The sequence below is a fragment of the Monopterus albus genome, unplaced genomic scaffold (genome assembly GCF_001952655.1).
Source record: "Monopterus albus unplaced genomic scaffold, M_albus_1.0 scaffold6.1, whole genome shotgun sequence".
Taxonomy (NCBI): domain Eukaryota; kingdom Metazoa; phylum Chordata; class Actinopteri; order Synbranchiformes; family Synbranchidae; genus Monopterus; species Monopterus albus.
The window spans coordinates 1,910,809-1,928,944 of record NW_018127886.1 but is presented as its reverse complement, the minus strand read 5'-3'; the positions used below and the strand labels follow the sequence as shown (position 1 = coordinate 1,928,944).

The 18,136-nt window shown below is 40.7% G+C and overlaps 1 protein-coding gene across 2 annotated transcripts; it reads right to left on the bottom strand.

Moving 5' to 3' along the window:
- Positions 1 to 783: 783 nt before the first annotated feature.
- calcoco1a (calcium binding and coiled-coil domain 1a) lies at positions 784 to 14,343 on the bottom strand. Of its 2 annotated transcripts, none has more exons than XM_020619006.1 (15): positions 14,098 to 14,343; positions 11,534 to 11,698; positions 11,324 to 11,426; positions 9,499 to 9,698; positions 9,107 to 9,319; positions 8,691 to 8,839; positions 8,520 to 8,589; positions 8,259 to 8,414; positions 7,566 to 7,820; positions 7,164 to 7,289; positions 6,861 to 6,956; positions 2,985 to 3,072; positions 2,612 to 2,862; positions 2,291 to 2,382; positions 784 to 1,221 (listed from the first exon to the last, which is right to left on the bottom strand). In XM_020619006.1, the coding sequence occupies exons 2-15, from the start codon at positions 11,663 to 11,665 to the stop codon at positions 1,194 to 1,196; spliced, it is 1,959 nt and encodes a 652-aa protein (XP_020474662.1). In that variant the 5' UTR covers positions 11,666 to 11,698; positions 14,098 to 14,343; the 3' UTR covers positions 784 to 1,193. The 2 variants fall into 2 exon arrangements, with proteins under 2 accessions (XP_020474662.1, XP_020474672.1); XM_020619016.1 differs by having other exon boundaries at positions 2,612 to 2,859; positions 14,098 to 14,342.
- Positions 14,344 to 18,136: the final 3,793 nt, after the last annotated feature.

Here is an 18,136-nt window from a genome sequence, read left to right as displayed (position 1 = left end):
TTCAAACTAAGCCTGAATAGTTTCCTTGCAACATGACCCAAGTTAAATTGAAAATCATGAAAAATGCATAGAGTATTGATTAAAAGGAAGGCAAAAAATGTTTATTAGGTAATTTCCTGCCATAGGGCTCGGGGAAAATATCAAGTCATGATGGCAGGATCTATAAAGAAGTTTGTCTTTGATTCTTATTTCATTATGTTAGGCACAAATCTAAAAATGCGTGAGTGTGAATTAAAATTTCTGTACAATATAAACTGTAATCCAGATTGACACTAAAAATTCTAATGACCAGATAGTAAACTAGCATTTGATTTTAATCATTATTAAATGTAAAATACAAGGTTCTTCATTAACAAGTAAAACCTGCCTGATCTACAGTAAAAAGCTTATGAGCACGCTCATGATAATGGTGATATGAAGTTAATGAAATAGAAAGTTGCATCTGGCATCTATTGTCATAGACTTTAAACGCAAGCTGTTCAATAAGCTCTTTATTTTAAATACTTGTCCACCTTAGAAAACCTCTGCATCTCCTTAACTGACAACCATGGACTACTAAAAGAAAGTGCATGTCACACTTTAGTTCTGAGTAAGCACAGGTGAATTATGATGTCATAGCCCTACATTACTGCAATATAATTCGAGTATGATGCTGTATCATTACTTTACGCTGTCATGAAAAGTGTTCAAAGCTGTTGTGGAAAATTTAATGCTGAAGAGAGTTTTGCTATGATTTCCAGCGGAGCTGGGCCTGCACACATCATCATAATTACAGTGCCTGTCATGACTTCTAATCACAAATGTCATAAAAACGACATAACATCCGTCGTAAAGCTCTCGACACAGCAATGATTCAACAGAAATCATTCTGCTACATCCTGCAAACTCTCAAACGCCACAGTCCAGGCCTAAAAGCCCACTGCTACAAACTGTGCTACAATCTTATGTCAGTCATAAACATGGTGTTGACCCTCCACCACAAGCATTATGTCATTTCTAACAACAAACCAATTGGGCAAATAACACGACAATCTAGAACAATCAAGGTCCACTGCAGATATAAATTGCATATTAACATTTTGTCTTTGTAGTGAGTGCTGTTAGTGGAAGAAGCGTGGAACCACACTAACTCCAGGAAAGTGCCTCTTCTCCTCCTTTTGATCCCGTTGTGGCCGTGGCAAGATGTCCACTGGTTACCATAGCGAGGTGTCGGCCAGATCACTGGAGGAAGGAGTGTGTGAAAGACATGAAAGAAACAAACGTTCTAGTTCGACTGAAGGAGCGTGTGAGTGGGAGAGTGAGGTTTTCAATGATGCTGAAAACTGGCCCGTGACTGTGCTACACCCTTCAGGTAAATCACTGCTACAGCTTATTATCAACCTGTGTCCCCTTGTCCTCCCATCTCGCCCTGCCCCCGGCCCGGCTCTGTTTCAACACCCGTTGAAAGTCATGAGCTCATAAAACCTCAAGTCATGAGCTCATAAAACATGACACATTATAGAGTTTAAAACAAGTCAGTGTGACAGGAAGAAATTTGTGTACATTCATATTATTTCTGCCTTTACAAGCACTTACGTTCTTAAGTAAATGTATCAATACAACAATGTGTGTGTATATATATATATATATATATATATATATATATATTATATTCAATGTTCTGCCAAAAAATGCCCCTTGATACTGATATATTATTATACATGACAAATTATATTGTTAATACTGATGCATCAATGTGCTGAAGGTAGAGCTAGTGTTAGATGGCTCAGTCCAATGGGCTCCAACCCTCTAAAGGGTCACAAGATTAATGTGCGGGTTTGTGAGATGGATTAATGGGCTAGAAAGAAAAAAATTATTTTGCTTATGTTCTGCTTAACAAACGTATATTTATATTTATTTTTATCTTAGCTTTTTCTGAACTGAATATTGGTTGACTTTACCTTTTGGGCCTTAAAATTTTTAGAGGGGAAGTCAATGTTTGATAGAACAGTTCACTTATACACATCTGACACATCATAAGGAAACCCAACTGGACTTTAGTTTTTTTGCAAGTGGTCACAGCCAAATAAGGTTTGAACCACGTATTCAATCCTAATGTATTGTACTTTATAAAACATATAACATTTGCTATAAATGTAGTGGAGCAGAAACATTATGTAGCATACAATGGAAAAACTGTGTAAAATACAAGTACCTCAAAACGGTTTATAAGCATTGTACTCCAGATATGAAGCTACTTTCTACCACTAAGGGAAAAAAACACTCCTCGGTTTGAGGTGGGAGGTTGTACCTGAGAATGTTGTCTCTGTGCTCAGGCAGCAAAAGTGCTGTTTCCTCTCCAGAGCTGTGCCTTCCTTCCTGAAGTGCATCAGATTCTTCCTCCTAAACACCGGGTGTGAAAGACGTTTTATCTGTCCAGCAGCTAATACAGTCTAATAACTTGTAGACCAGGGTCCTAATTGCTTCTAGGAGATAGTGTCTATATCAAACGATCCACTGCCCATGTTTATGTGGTGTATATATGGCTATCAGCATGAAGATATAGCTCATTTTCAGTATCACACATAATTACACCATGGTGATGCCAAATGGTTCAGATCATGCGTCTCACCGAATCAGAGCTGTGTGGCAGGGTGTCAACTCTGGCCTGGTGTGGTGAGGAGAAAGGGGCTGGTTGGTTGATGACCACAGCCCTCGACTCCATCTCCCTGGGGGAGGACGGAGGAGTGGCAAGGAGCAAGGAGTCAGGCTGGCCCTGCTCACATAGGCTGTAATGCCCCAGAGGTCTGGGGGGACGGAGGGGCTGCAAGGCCTCTGGGTTCTCATCCTCAGAGTCAGATAACCCACTCTCAGGGCGCCCTGCTAGAGATAGTAACATTAGCAAAGAGAGGGGCCATTTCGAACAATATTTAGCATGGCTGTTGAATGATTTTATTGTTCACATCTGCAGGGCACACAGTAGATTAATGTATAGCTTCATTCACCTGTGGTGGCAATTGGGGCAGCACTCCACTTGGCACTGACCACAGTTCCAATCCTCTGCTCCAGCTGACAGATATACTCCATCAACTCCTGTAATGGAAAATACAGCCATACTGCAGGATTTTCATCATAACTCCAGCAGACCTCACCCTCATAACCCTCATGAAACCTGACTTCATCAGTCCAAATGCACGTAAAATAATTATGTGGTAAATACACAAACATAACATTGGCAGCTATAGTCCCATATGGCAGATGTTAAAATTAAGCTGGACACTGATATTAAAAACAATGACCATCAACTCAGCCAGTAGCAGCAAATGTGATGGTGGTTAGCCAACAAAATATCTGGAGGCACTTTAACAGCAGCTGCAATGATTTATATTGCACTATGAAGAATTTGTATTGCACAATAACAAATAAAAAGACAAAAATAGAAAGAAGATTCCCAACACCTGGGAAACACTAAACAATCACACTATACTGTATGTTACATCACTAAGCTTTAGGATATGTATATATTGTTAATACTGTGCTTAAAAAATAATTATTGAGGTTGATAGTGGTACAAACTGTAAGAAAACTTGCACTAAATTTACAGTTGATAATGAGTGAAGTCCTGCAGGTTCCTGCTGTTAGGATAATAGACCTGTAGCATTCATGGAGTTTGTTTATTTTATTTTAGTAGTAGTAGATGGGGGCTGTTCTGATCCACACTCCAGTTCTAGCTGGTGGTAATGCACCTAAAGTTGTTTTCCAACCACCATTAAACAGCCAAAGAAGAAGAAGACGACGGTTCCTGCTGTTTCTTGGTTCTGCCGCAATTAAATTCATTTCCTGTTTGCTGTGCCTGCTCCAGATTGTTTACAGATTAAGATTTCTAGGTATATCGGAACGTCAGCTAATTTTTGATTCACCACATACACTTACACTACTTACGCACCTCTATTACAGAATTTCTTACTGAATTTCTTTCTGAGTCTCTCACGCCAAAACTGGAAAACTCAAAAGCCAGTTCTGTTTGTTATTGTATACCGTCCACCTGCCCCCTTATTCAGAGTTTTTAAGAGTTCTTAGACTTTGTCAGATTTAATGATTAGTACAAATAAAAACATCATATTGGGTGACTTTAATATTCATGTAGATGCTGACAATGACAACCTCAACAGTCTATTCTGTTCATTATTAGACTGAAACTATAAATAAACCCACTCACTGTTTTAACCACACCCTTGATTGTGTTCTGATGTACAGCATCAAAACTGAACATTTCATAGTTTTTCCCCAAAACTCTCTTCTGTCTGTCTGACCATTTTCTAATAAGCTTTGAACTTACATTAATGTATTATACACTATGTGGGGAAACAATTCCACTACAGTAGATGTCTGACAATGCTTTTACCAAATTTAAGGACATAATTCCATCATTATTTACTTCAGTGCCGTGGGCCAACACAATGGAGGGAGGCCACCTTAACTTTACTCCCACACAAGTCGATAATCTTGTTGATAGTACTGCAGCCTTCCTGCGTACGACACTTGACACCATTGTCCCTCTGAAAAGGAAGGCAGTGAAACAGAGGAGGCTAGCCCCGTGGTACAGCTCACAGCTCTGCTCCCTAAAGCAGGCATCACGAAAACTGGAGAGGAGGTGGCGGTCCACTAAGTCAGAAGAGTTTTTCCTAGCTTGGAAAGACAGTTTAATAACATATTTAAAAAAAAGCCCTTCATAGTGCCAGAACTGCATATTATTCATCACTGATAGGCAAAAATAAGAAAAACCCAAGTCTCTAGAACTGCTTTCTTTCACCTGCGCAATATCACCAAAATCAGGAGCATCCTGTCTCAAAGTGATGCTGAAAAACTGGTCCATGCATTTGTTACTTCCAGGCTGGACTACTGTAACTCTTTACTATCAGGATGTCCCAATAATTCCCTAAAATGTCTCCATTTGATCCAAAATTCTGCAGCCAGAGTACTGACAGGAACTAGCAAGAGAGATCATATCTCTCCCATATTACAGTGCCTTGCGAAAGTATTCGGCCCCCTTGAACTTTGCGACCTTTTGCCACATTTCAGGCTTCAAACATAAAGATATAAAACTGTAATTTTTTGTGAAGAATCAACAACAAGTGGGACACAATCATGAAGTGGAACGAAATTTATTGGATATTTCAAACGTTTTTAACAAATAAAAAACTGAAAAATTGGCCGTGCAAAATTATTCAGCCCCTTCAGGCAAGATATCTCACAGCCTGATTTCCAACGGGGAGAAAAATAAAAAAGGAAATGGGAATTTTGAGGAGACAATCTGTCAAGAAACAGCAGAAATTTCATTTATAAACCTGTGAATTCCTACATCTCTTATTGGTATCAAATTCTGTAATCACAGCATTCATTCATTGTTAAAAATGAGTATATATTTCAATTATCTCTACCTGTGAGAAAATGAACAGACCAGCCCAGCATTTCAAACACAGATAATGAGACTTGTGTTTTTCTTACCCTTACTGTTTTTTGGATCCAATTTGGAACGTCGAGAGTGCGCAGTCCACACATTAACTTTTATTTAGAAATCTCCAATGTCTGCGGAGTTTATGTGTAAAAAAGGTCCCGCTCACCTCATCTTGTGGCCGGCCAGTTAATGTGTGGAAGTGCTCACCGCTCTGACTAAACCCAGAAGGGCACTCTCTGATCAGGGAAATATTCAACTCATACCAGATCTCCAGCTCAGCTCAGCCTGGCACAGGATTACCACTGTCGGTCCGGGACATTATTCAGGAAATGGACCGGTCGTCCTGCAGAGCTCATCTGGTCCCCGGGTCCAACGGCACCACTTAAAGGCTAAAAACCATTATAAAGCCTCATCCGGTTCTTTCAAACCAGGAACTCAGAGGGACGACTCAGACCACTTGAGTATATAAAAAATATAACCGTGCTGGTTTATTCAAAGAGTCACAGGCAAGCATCAACACTCCAAGTCCAGAGATCTTCCAACCCCAGGCTGCCCAAGCAGCCCGGAAGCAGCAAGACCCCGAACCAAGCATTGCTATACAATATTAATCCTTTCTGGGCTGTCGAACCGTGACGTCACCTGATAAGCAAGCCTTGCAGCTGCCATAACGTTTAGCCAAAACATGCGGAAAAGTCAAGGTGCGTGACTGTTGTTTTCGTGGTGTGTATCTAAACAATTGGACATAACCTTACACATTAAGACAAATATTAAGACTAGCATTACAGTTGACACTAACAGCAGTTTTCCTGTAACCTTGACGTGCCTGCAGGCTGAATAGTTAACAGCCCAAGCTAGTCACCCTGTCTGCGCTAAACATTCATAGACAACAGATCTCTAATCCATACCTATCTAACTAAGAAATAACCTAACTCTCTACCTTTAACACTTTCCCTTTTTGATAAAGCTTATAGTTAGGGCTGGCTCAGGTGACCCTGAGGTGACCCTGAGGGAGTTTTTCCTCCGCGCTGTCGCCAAGTGCTTGCTCAAGGGGGATTTGTTTGGGCTTTCTCTATAATAATAATAATAATAATAATAGTAAGGCCTAGACCTTACTTTATGAAGTGGCCTGAGATGGCTTTTGTTATGATCTGAAGCAATACAAATAAAACTGAATTGAATTGCTAGTACTAACTATGATAAAACTTGAAATTTATTAATCCATGTCAGACGTACAAGTCCTTCGTTAGCCTTGGGACATTATCAACTGATAATGAACAGGGCTCAAAGTCAGCAACTATGACATCATTCATGTACAGAGTTTAAAGATACTAAATCATAGCATTATTGTTTTCTCCCTTTTTCAACAAACTTTCTGCCAGCACAGACTCAAGTTGTCCCCTGTGAACCAAACAGTGTTTCTGACCTGCTTCTCTGCAAGTAGCAGCTCCTTCTCTTTCTGGGCGACCCTTAGGCTAGCCTTGAGCTCCTGAAGCTCCCTGCGAGTTTCACTCAGCTGAACCTGCAGGCCAGATATAAGTTGCCAGGAAACAGCATATTAGAACAATATAACAAGTACTGTCACTTCTGCAAGACAACTGTGATGTGTACTCTCACAATTCTACCACCAATTTGTTATGACATCTATCTCTTGTTTCCAGTGGGACTGAGTTCACCTATTATTAGACAAAAGTATCTAAGTTGGAAGTAAAATGCTGTAGTCTCTCACCCGGTGGCAGTCCTTCTCTCGTCCAAGCTCAACCTCCAGCTTCACTCTCTCCATCCTCTCCTCCTGCAGCCTCTCCTCCATCCTCTGCATCTCCGTATTGAGTTTCTCTAGATGCTTACGGTCCCTCTGTTAGGGTGACACACACACACATATCATGTGCAAAAACAACTTCATAGGTACAATAAGATAAGCAATGTATGCTGCTCAGGAGAACACTTCACCTTGAAGCCATAAGATGGTGTTTTGAAACATCATGCCATGTATCGTGACTCGGTTATCGGAACAGTAACAAGACGCATGGCTAATACTGTATATTCAAAACTTTAACTCTATCCCAGCACAATTATATTAAATTGCCTAAATGTCTCCCTTCAGATTCTCTGTTCTGCAGCGCTGCAGTACCTCAGAAGTGCACTGCAGGTTCTGCCGTTCCTGAGCCCACTGCGCTCTTCCTTCTCTGAGGGCCAGACTGGAATCTGCAAGCTGAAGTGTGAGTTGAGCAGCCTGCAGACGAGCCTGATGCAATTCGGCCTGCCCGTGATCCCTCTGGGCCACCATGGCACCTAGATCACTCTTCAAGCACTCTGCAGCATGCTCACTCGCGTTAAGACGCTCCTGCAGGCTCCTCATCTCCTTCAGTGCTGCCTCGCTCTCCGCCTGGCCATAAATAAAACAGAAAGCAGGTGTTGGCTTACATATCTGTAAGTACAAGCCAGTTCTGAAAGGTACTAAGTGTAAATTTGAAATACCAAAGTTATACTTAAGTTCTAACAAAGTTTTAGGATATACTGACATATAATTCTTATTTAAAGCTATGCGTATGTATAATCAACATCCATCTCCAGAACTTAAAACCATGTGTTTGCCCCAAAAACATTTCTCCCAAATATAAAATGTGCTGAAAAAAAAAAATCTTCTGAAAATCTGCTAAGTATTATTTGGTAAACAAAAGTGTGCTGATATTTACAGTATATCACACATTTGAAGCCTCTAGCATGCATCTTTGCCTAGTCTTGTTTTAACTTTGAATCCATATATTAATCTCAAATCCTCCTTTCAATCCCGTCCCCTCTGATTTCCAAAGAAACATCTGACCTCTTTCCTGTGGGCAGTGGCCAGTTTCTGGGTGAGGGTGGTGATGGTGTTTTGGAGCTGTAGGACACTGGTGTCTCTCTGAGCTAGGGAGTTCCTCAGACCCTGAAACTCCTTAGACAGGCTTCTGAGTTCACTCTCTGTCTGTTCCAGCTTGGTCTAAGAAAGAAAAATTAACAAGACAAATGGCAAAAGAGAAATTGATGTAGAAAAAAATGAACAGACAGATTTGATTATGATATACAGCATATTCTGAAATGTAACCTGCAGGCTTTTCCTCTCACTCTCTTCTTCTTTCCTCTGAGCTCCAGCCCTCTTTGCTCTTTCCTTCATCCTGCACACACAGATTTGGTTACTGACTATCAAAAGTATTCATGAGTCCAGTGTAAATCTAAGACTAGGGGCAGAGACAAAGAGGGGGAAAAAATGTCTGACCTTTCCAGCTCGGCCTCCCTTTCCACAGTTCTTTGAGTCAAGGTTTTGATGTCCTCCTCCAACTCTCTGATTCGCACTTCACTCACCTCCCTCGCTTCCAATAAAGCACATTTCTCCTGGGCTAGTAAGTTTCCTAAAGCCTGCTCCTCCTAATAGACCAGAGGCATGTGGAATTTTTATAGGGTATTGTAATTCATAATGACATATAATAAGCTACTTTAATAGTAAGATATTTAATAGAATAAATCTGACATACTCCTAAAGCGCTGTTATTTAACTTTTTACATTGATACTTGAAGCTGACATGTGCTTTTCACTGAAGGATATGGATACAGACAAAGAAATGGAAATGGTAATAGGCAAACTGGTCCTAGTCAAATAATCTTGCTTGTCATTTTCCTAGCTCCGTGCAGCACCTTCTGTTTCCTCTCCATCTCCCCGAGCTTCTCGTGATTCTGCTTGAGCTCTTCCTGCATCCTGGTGATATCATTCTCCAGCTCTTTGCATCGTCTTTCCCAGGCCTCCCTCGCCTTCTTGTACTCCTCCTTTTCTTTCTCCCTTTTCCTGTTTGCAGCCTCCTGCACCTGCAGCAGTTCAGCTCGCTCTCGCAGACATTCCTGGAGTCGGCTCTGACAAGTGATGGAAGGAAGCAGGCAGGAGACGGGGAAGCATCATTGCACTCTAATCTTTGTGTGCCAACAGTAAACAGCAGTATTGATTTCCCAGGATCTGTGTTTTAACAGCACTTATTCATTGTGCAAAACTGAAAACACACTCCCTCACTTCCTTATCTATTTATTCTGCTCACCTGCAGCAGTTCAGCCCTGGGTACTACCAGGAGCATATCTGTGCCTTCTTCTCCATGGGGCTCCTCCTCAAGGGTCACCACATCCTCAAGTGGCTTCGGGGCACAGAAAATGAATTTGGAGCTGCGGGAGCACACTTCCCCCTTAGAGTCGATGTATACAAATTCATATTCTTGCAAGCTGGGCTTGGGTAGATAGGAGGCTAAAAAATGGTGGAAAAAAATGACAGTTATGTTAAATTTAATTTGCAGAGAATAACAGCTGTGTTTCAAGGTCTCCCTGTTTTTGTGCATAGCTAGTGAAAGGTAGCAGCAACAGCTTGCCTAAATGAATTATCTCTAAATTTGGAAAAGCTAATCACTCTTTAAGGTCACTGTAAATCTTAACAATATAGTCTGACTTTATGTATTTTTTGAGAAAGCCTGTAACACATTTATATTATATGACTGTCTTACTGTGATATACAAAACAACTCTGCCACTTGAATGTTACTGTTTTCTGAGTTACGCTTGTTTGCTGTTATTGGAGGTTAGCTAAAAATATCAAGTTTCATTTCTGTCTGCTGAGGTAACGTTAGAATAACTGGACCAGGAAACAATTAGCATAACATTAGCATTAAATTAAGAATGTAAAAACACACCAATACTTGGCATGAAGGAAAAAGAAAAGCATATTTTCCAGTGATTTAACAGCTATCCTGGCATACTTTGTTAGATAACAACCTACAAGTATAACCACAATTAACTGCCTTTTGTTCATAGTCCAGAAACAGTTATTAATGCTATCCTTTCTGTTACTCATGGGAAGTCTTAAGTTTAGTTGAACTTATAATGCTACTAAATAACTGGTTTCTTGCCTTTTTAATTTGTATAATCATGCACGTACTTCCAGTTTGCTAACTTAACCATGTCTCCACACTTTTAATGTTGTTTGTTTTTATCCGCTCTTAACATAACATACAGGAACTGACGTGATGCCTTCTGTTTCCCACTCTAACCAGACAGCAGCTAGCCACAGTCCATGACTTCATCCAGCCCATAAAGTAAGCTAATCTAATATTATCCTTATCTCACACAGCCCATAGCTTCATGCTTAGAATGATTTACTTTGAATTTCTGTTTTATAACAGGTGTATTAAAGGGGTCAAGATGGAAAACAGGAAAAATGACATACAGCAAAGTTTATGAGCTGTACTGTAACTTAGAACAGCAGCTTAGGTCACTTCACAAGGCAACCATCTTTTTAAATCACCACATCACTGGTGATAAGGAAGCAACAGTAGTTTGTTTAAACATTCTTTCCATTGCTCTTCTTCTAATGGAGAATGACACTGAGTGTACGCTTAAGTTGGCAATAAATCACTCAGCTGGGGTCAATGCCACACCTGCTACACATGTGCCCCTCACACTGAATCAGCCTTATCAGTTGTTACTGACAGGCAGTACAGAATGAACACTGTATTTTCCAGCGAGTAGTGGTAGTAACTGCACTCTATGAGGCATTGTCTCTGTCATCCTTATTGCTCAACCTTGTGCTAACTAAAGAAATTCATTCAAACTATGACACAGCATGACTGTGTTAGACCAAGCCAAGAGAGAGATGTCTTCTTCACATATTTTCCCTTTTACATCTCTGGGAATACTCTAAGACAGAAATAACTAACAGTTGTTTTCCTTGGTGGCCAGCTCTTTGTACAACAGAGCAGTTCAGTTCAGAGATACATCAGTCTTCTTGCTGAAGGTTTTATGTGCAGATGTAAGCACTGTACTGTATGGGTTCTGGCAAACTGGAAAATAAAACACAGCTAGGAAACAAGGGCATGAGTACCCTGGAAATGCACACAGCAGTTGACATCTGTGCCCTCTTGATAGTCAGCCGGGGCCAATGCCCAAACAAATGTGTGGTAGTCTTTCACCGATGACCATCCCACCTGAGGAAGAAAACAACCCCACACTGTTATTTTGCATCTTAAAAATGTATACAAAGACACACACTTTATTTACTTAAGTGTTGTGACAGTCATCAGGTTAACAATACCTTGAAGAGCCCTATCCAGTCATTGCTGACCCAGTTGTGCTGTGAGCTGAGTGTGTAGTGGCACTCGACTCTGCTCTGAGGGAAGTAACTGCGACCCACGTTTCTGAATTCCACCTGCCAATCCTTGTCCATGGCAACACAAAACAAAGGCAGACTATTTTGCACCTAGAGAAAACAAAACCCACAATGTTCAAACTTGAGCAGATAACAGCTTTAGTTAAGTTGAAAGCAAAAACTGATGTGCATGGTTAGATGACCTAACGTGAAATAGGTGATTGCTGTATAACAGACAAGGGAGAGCCAGCAGCCTGTGAGTGTTTATTCAGTGTAAGAAGATATCCGGACTGAGCACATACTTGAGGTGAGGATACCAGAACTCCACCTTAATAAGAGCACGGCCTCTGAGCATGTTTATTACAAGAGCCATTTCAGTCATTGCCAACATTTACCACACATCATCACGTGTAAATATGTGGAACAAGGTGTCTGTGGCCTCCACATATCTGGAGCTCAAGGTCCAATGGCAAATGCTCTCCATGAATTTTAAGCAGCTCCTGCTTGCAGTTAAACTGCTTGGAGACGTGTACAACCCCAAATCAGAACAAGTTGGGACAGTATGTAAAAATTTAATTTAAACTGAAAATAGTGATTTGTAAATCATCCGTGCCCTGTGTTGTACTGAAAACAATACAGCTGCACATTTTTGATGTAGTAGATACCTCATCTACTTTATCTTTGTTCAAAATATACACACACTTAAATTCTGATGGCTGCAACACATTCCAAAAAAGTTGGGATGGTGCATTTCAGGGCTAGTAATGAGGTAAAACAGTGATTCCATTTGAAACAAGGGATGTCAACAGGTGACTGCAATCATGATTTGGTACCAAAGTGGCATCCAGGAAAAGCTGAGCCCATTAGAAGTTAAGATGGGCCGAGGGCCGCCAGTTTGCCAACATATGCATGAGAAAATTATTGAAATGTATAAAAACAACGTTCCTCAAAGATAGGAAGGGATTTGGATATGTCAGCCTCTATGGCACATAACATAATTAAAAGATTCAAGAAAACTGGAGGGATTTCAGTCCATAAAGGGCAAAGGGCACAAGCCTAAGTTGGATAACCGTGCTCTCTGGTCCCTCAGACGGCACTGCATCAAGAATCATCACTCTTCTATAAGTGATATAACCACATGGGCTCAGGATTACTTTGGAATGGAGGCTGTGTGCTCCGGACCAAAAATGAAAAGGACCGTGCAGACTGTTACCAGCATCAAGTCCCAAAGCCAGAGTCTGTCATGGTCTGGGGTTGTGTCAGCGCCCTTGGCAAAGGTAACTTACACTTCTGTGATGGCTCCATTAATGCTGAAAACAACATGGAGATTTTGGAGCAACATATGCTGCCTTCAAGATGACATCTTTTCCAGGGACACCCATGCATATTTCATTAAGAGCCTCATACTACACACATTACAAAGGCCTGGCTGCTGAGGAAAAGGGTGCAAGTGCTGGACTGGACTGGCCTGCCTGCAGTCCCGATCTAGCTAATCTTACTAATATAAAATGTGTGATGCATTTTGAAATGCAAATTGCATCAACCAGGACTGTAGTACACCTTAAGACTTGTTTTCAGGAAGAATGGGACAAAATTACACCTGACAGAGATGTCCTCAGTCCCTAAACATCTTTTAAGTGTTGTGAAAAGGAACAGCAACACCACAATGTGCTACATGCTTTACTGTCCCAACTTTGGTTGGAATGTGTTGCAGGCATCAGAACGTAAGAGTTTATTTTTAACAAATAAAGTTTAGGTGTCACATTAAATAATGTGCTGCTGTATTGTTTTCAATGTAATACAAGACACAGATGATTTAAAAAAAAAAATCACTATTTTCAGTTTTGATTCTGCCTACCATCCCAACCTTTTCTGATTTGCTGTTGTAACTTACTGGCAGCATTTATTTATTTAGCATCATGTGAGAGCAAATGACAGTATGTTTGATGTACCCTGTCATGGCAGAACTTCAAAGATTCACCCTGCAAACCAGGGCAAAAGAAGCATGATAGTGCAGCAGATTATCAGCACACAACCTGACAACACCTTAAAGTCCGCTTTGGGTTTACAGGATACATGTGCTGCGACTGTGGATTAGGTGTGATTCTGTCATACTTTATCTACCGTGGTACAGTCATAATCCAAAATAATTACAGCGCTTGAGAGTTTTCCATTTTAGTAAAGCGGCCTTCTAAAATGACGTAGGAGCGAACAAACCTTTCTAATGTAAACAACGCAGAACGTTTTATTTGTTGAAAACCAGACATCAAAGAAGAAAATACACGAGGCTTGAGGCCCAACATTAGCACATATCGAGGAAAACGGTGTGGCGTGCACGTCGATGTAAGTTGAAGACAATCATGTAATGAACTTGAACCCGTACTTGTCAATTATCAGTTTTCATTTAGTTAATGTGGGGCGCGTGCACATCAGGCGAGACAATACCAGGCTTTGTTAACAACAAAAGACATCTACGCAAATGATGTCGACCGTCTCTGATGTCTCCTTACCTTTTATCGCACCCACTATTCTGAAAACAGTCTAAACGAGCCGCCTCTATATCAGATACCAGTTTCACAGCCCCCCCCACAATCCAAAAAAAATGAACAACACAGCGGACTGTCTTCCTCCTCGGGCTCAGTGGCTCCACGAACCCGAATAATTACAAAAAGCCACAGCAAAACATAAGCACGACAGCTTCTCTTCCACTGCGGAATTTTGGGAACTGGTGTTCAAGATGGCAATCAAAGAATGTGCAAATGTCTAAAATTAAACTACAATCCCCAAGCTACAGGCAGAATAGCAGAGGTCGCTCTTGGACGTGATGTGACGCATCTCATCGACCGCCGTTGTTTTTCTCTTCGCAAGTCACAGCAACTGGTTGACATATCGATCTGTTGTTCGCGATGGGGAAAACAACGAGTAGTGGGTGCATCGATCACCGCTCCGACGCTCAAGCGGCTAGTCACGTGACCGACGAAGTCTGCCCGTGCAGAGACGAGTTGGCCCACAAAAGTGGTCAGCTACTTTAGTCTTGACCCAAGGAAAAAAAAAACTTTAGTCTTGACCTGCTAGATGGGTTTCTTGATCTTCTTAAAAACATACACACAAATAGAAGTTTCCCATTAATTAGCTTAAGCCACAGTGTACTTTGTCTACGACGCATTTTCCAGCCTTAGTTGGTGTGAGTTCATATAAACATGAGCAGTAACTTTTTATAGGTTAATAATCAGTTTAAACAGTTGAATAAGCTAACAAATAATGTAATTGTAATTTTTGCCATACTGTAGGAGAGAGCAGTTTGACCCTTGTTCAGGTGTTGCAGTGATTTCTTTATTATTTGCATACATTCCTCTCACTGGCAACAAAGAATATCAAGCAGATGTTTGCATTGTGATTGCTTTGTTGTCGTCAGCATATAATCAGTGTTAGGGAAGTTCTCTGGGTTCCCCTCGTTCCTGACGGGAAGAAAACAGGCAGTTAGATTTAACCATTTCTGCTGGAGCCTTTATACAGTGATAACTGTAGAAGCATAAACCTGTACATAACCTTTATTAAGTATTCAAATGATACACCTATTGTGGATTTTACAAATTCTAAAGAGCAGCTCCAAACTGAGATAGACAGATTCTCTGAGTGGTGCAGGCTAAACTGCATGGATCTCAGCTTATCAAAAACAAAAACACTGCTCATTGACTTTCGCCATGGACAATGTCATCCTCACAATTAGTGGCCAGTCCACTGAGAGGGTTGAGGTGTATGCCTCAGCACCATGATTGACAATAAACTCACATTCAAAACTAACAATGAAATGATCTTTTCCAAGTGCCAGCAACGTCTCTTCTTCTTGAAGAAACTTTGTAAAATGTAGGGCCATCCGTCAGTACTACTCACTTTCTACAGGTGCGTCATTGATTCAATTCTTACTTTCAACATAATCGCCTGGTTTGGTGCTATGAGCAACTTACACCTCAGCCCTCTCAACAAAATCGTCAAACTGAGCAATAAAATCATTGGACTGGATCTGGAGCCTGTGAGCAGCATCTATAACAGAAGGACTAAAAACAAGGGACTACAAATAGCCTCAGACTCCACACACATACTACACAATCAATATACAGGCTTACAGTCAGGACGCAGATAAAGACATCTCTACTTTAGGACAAAGCGTGTCATGTCTAGCTTTGTGCCGTCCTCCATGAGACTCTGTAATACACAGTCAGCTTCCCTATGCATTAATTATATATATTTATTTATGTAAACATCTTTTAGTTGCATTTGTATGTTGTCCACTGTCTGTTTTATGTAGCTTTATGTTTGTTTGCATTGCTGTCTTTACACAAATGAATTTTCTAACAGATAAATGAAGTTCTTTGACTATGAATTGAATTTGAAGCAGCATAGCTTTGCAAGCTGCCAATTACTTCACACAGGACCACGCTGGTGCTTCTTTCTTCCATAGCTCCTCTTGTACGAGCCCTCACCAGCTCGCCTAGTCTCAGTGTACACGGTGCCAGGGAAAACAGTGTAGGAATGGACGAGCCCCTGGCTGGCCCTGGTGGTGTAAATGGTCCTCCGGCTGGCCGTTCCAGTGTTGCGGTTGCACACAGCCCTTCCCTACTGGCAGTGTGGAGAGCCACAGCATCCAGGCAAAGCATAGCCCTGGGCACATCCATTACGGTCCCCTGCTCTGCCAGCAAGTCAAAGCCAATGATGCATGGATCTTGAACAATGGCCAGTCTGAACTGATGCTCAACGGTGCGGCCTGCAGCAGTCACTTTGAGCATCCTCTCTCCACACATCTTTGCACTCTTGCCAGTGACTGCGGTAATGTGGCTCTTGATGGCCCTCCACTTCCTGGGTCTTGGCCCTTCCTTTCCCAGCAATGTTCCTGGGGAGATGGTGGACCCCATTTTCACTAAGGCATGGCATTTCGTGCCATTCAACTTAAAGTCAAGGTATAATTCATGTATCTGGCACAGAAGGCCGACCCACAGCTGTATATGAGTTGTTTGGGGGTGCTAGTTATCCAGGCGCCGGAGCTGGGCAATGGCTTGCCTAAAATAAAAACAATAAAAAAAAGTCACATGCCTGCAAAACAAAAATATTCATGCCCAAACTGAAAAGCCTCTCACATACAACATAGTAATATAAATATAAAAAATCATTCCATTCTTTTTATGGCCCAAAATTATTAGTAGTTTCAGATGTTAAGTATGCAAAACAAACAAAAAACGAAAAAAATCAAAACAGTAATTTAACTACTCAATCACTATGCAAATATGAATGTAGTTGAACTACCAGGAAGCTACTGCAAAATGTACTAATAGTTTAATTACATGTAGTTCACTGCTTTCCAACATTGGTTATGTTTGTGTATTCTTTTCCATGCAGGTTGATGTATGCTAGGAGAGGTCTTTGATGTAAGTGTATGTTCCAAATTTGATCTAGATTTGGGTTTTATTTGGAAATGTTTTTTAAAATAACCCTGTAATCCTTCTTTTAGGAGCATGCCACAGTTTGGAGAACTGGTGTAAGGAATGCCTCACATGTCATGCTGGGCCTTGTGTTGTGTGTTACAAAGGACACTGTCTTTCATGTTCTTGTGGCACCAGACAGCAGGTGGCAGTATACCATCTTGAAAACCCAGTGCTTTACATTGAGATTTGTCACATACAACCATATCCTGGGAACCTCTAAAGCACAGTGCATGCTCTTTAGCCTCTTGAGACTGTCCCATGGCTTCATGAAGCCATGTAAATCTTTTTACCTAATGTAGAGGAGACATTAGGTAAAAAGAATATACATGAGACCCCAAATAAAAAACGATTAAGACCAAATCTCAACTATGCAATAATTTAACCTTTTGCAGTTAAGATTTTGCAGCTATTACTACAGAATAGCAGATTATATGACTAGCCAAATAGGTAGATGATTGTACCAAAGAATGAGGAAAACAACACTACAAAGTCATTGAATGACAGTGTATTGGAGTAATTTGTTAAATTGTTTTATCCTTTAAATTAAGAGTTTTTACATAAACAATCCTTCAGTTATAGGTTTTGTAAATAAATGTTGCCTCAATCTGAAGCTATTTAAATTAGGATTAAAACTAATTTAAAAAAGCAAATCCTATAGAACTTAGTCATCTTGAATGATTATAGTTATTGATGTTGTCATACTGCCTGTAGCCTTTTTGATCAGTGAGTCCAGTCACACCGTACTTTATACCCCCCAGTTATTTGGTCCAGTTTGGCTAATTTAGTTTGTTGAAGATATGATAAGGACGATTCTTGCAATTCTATGCCAACTGAGTACCTATAAACTGTGTTTAAGTGGATTACTCATGTACTGAGCCTGTCTGAGCAAAGTGGAGCTGGAGCTATGCAGTAGGCTAATTAAATAGGTTCTACTGCAGTGACTAGTCAGTAACCACTGTTAGCATTTGTGTTTTAGGCCAAGATACTTATATTTTAAACTCTTAATTAGATTTTGCTGCAGCTCTAGCTTCAAGATTCAAAATGGGTGACTTGTTTATACTATTTTTAT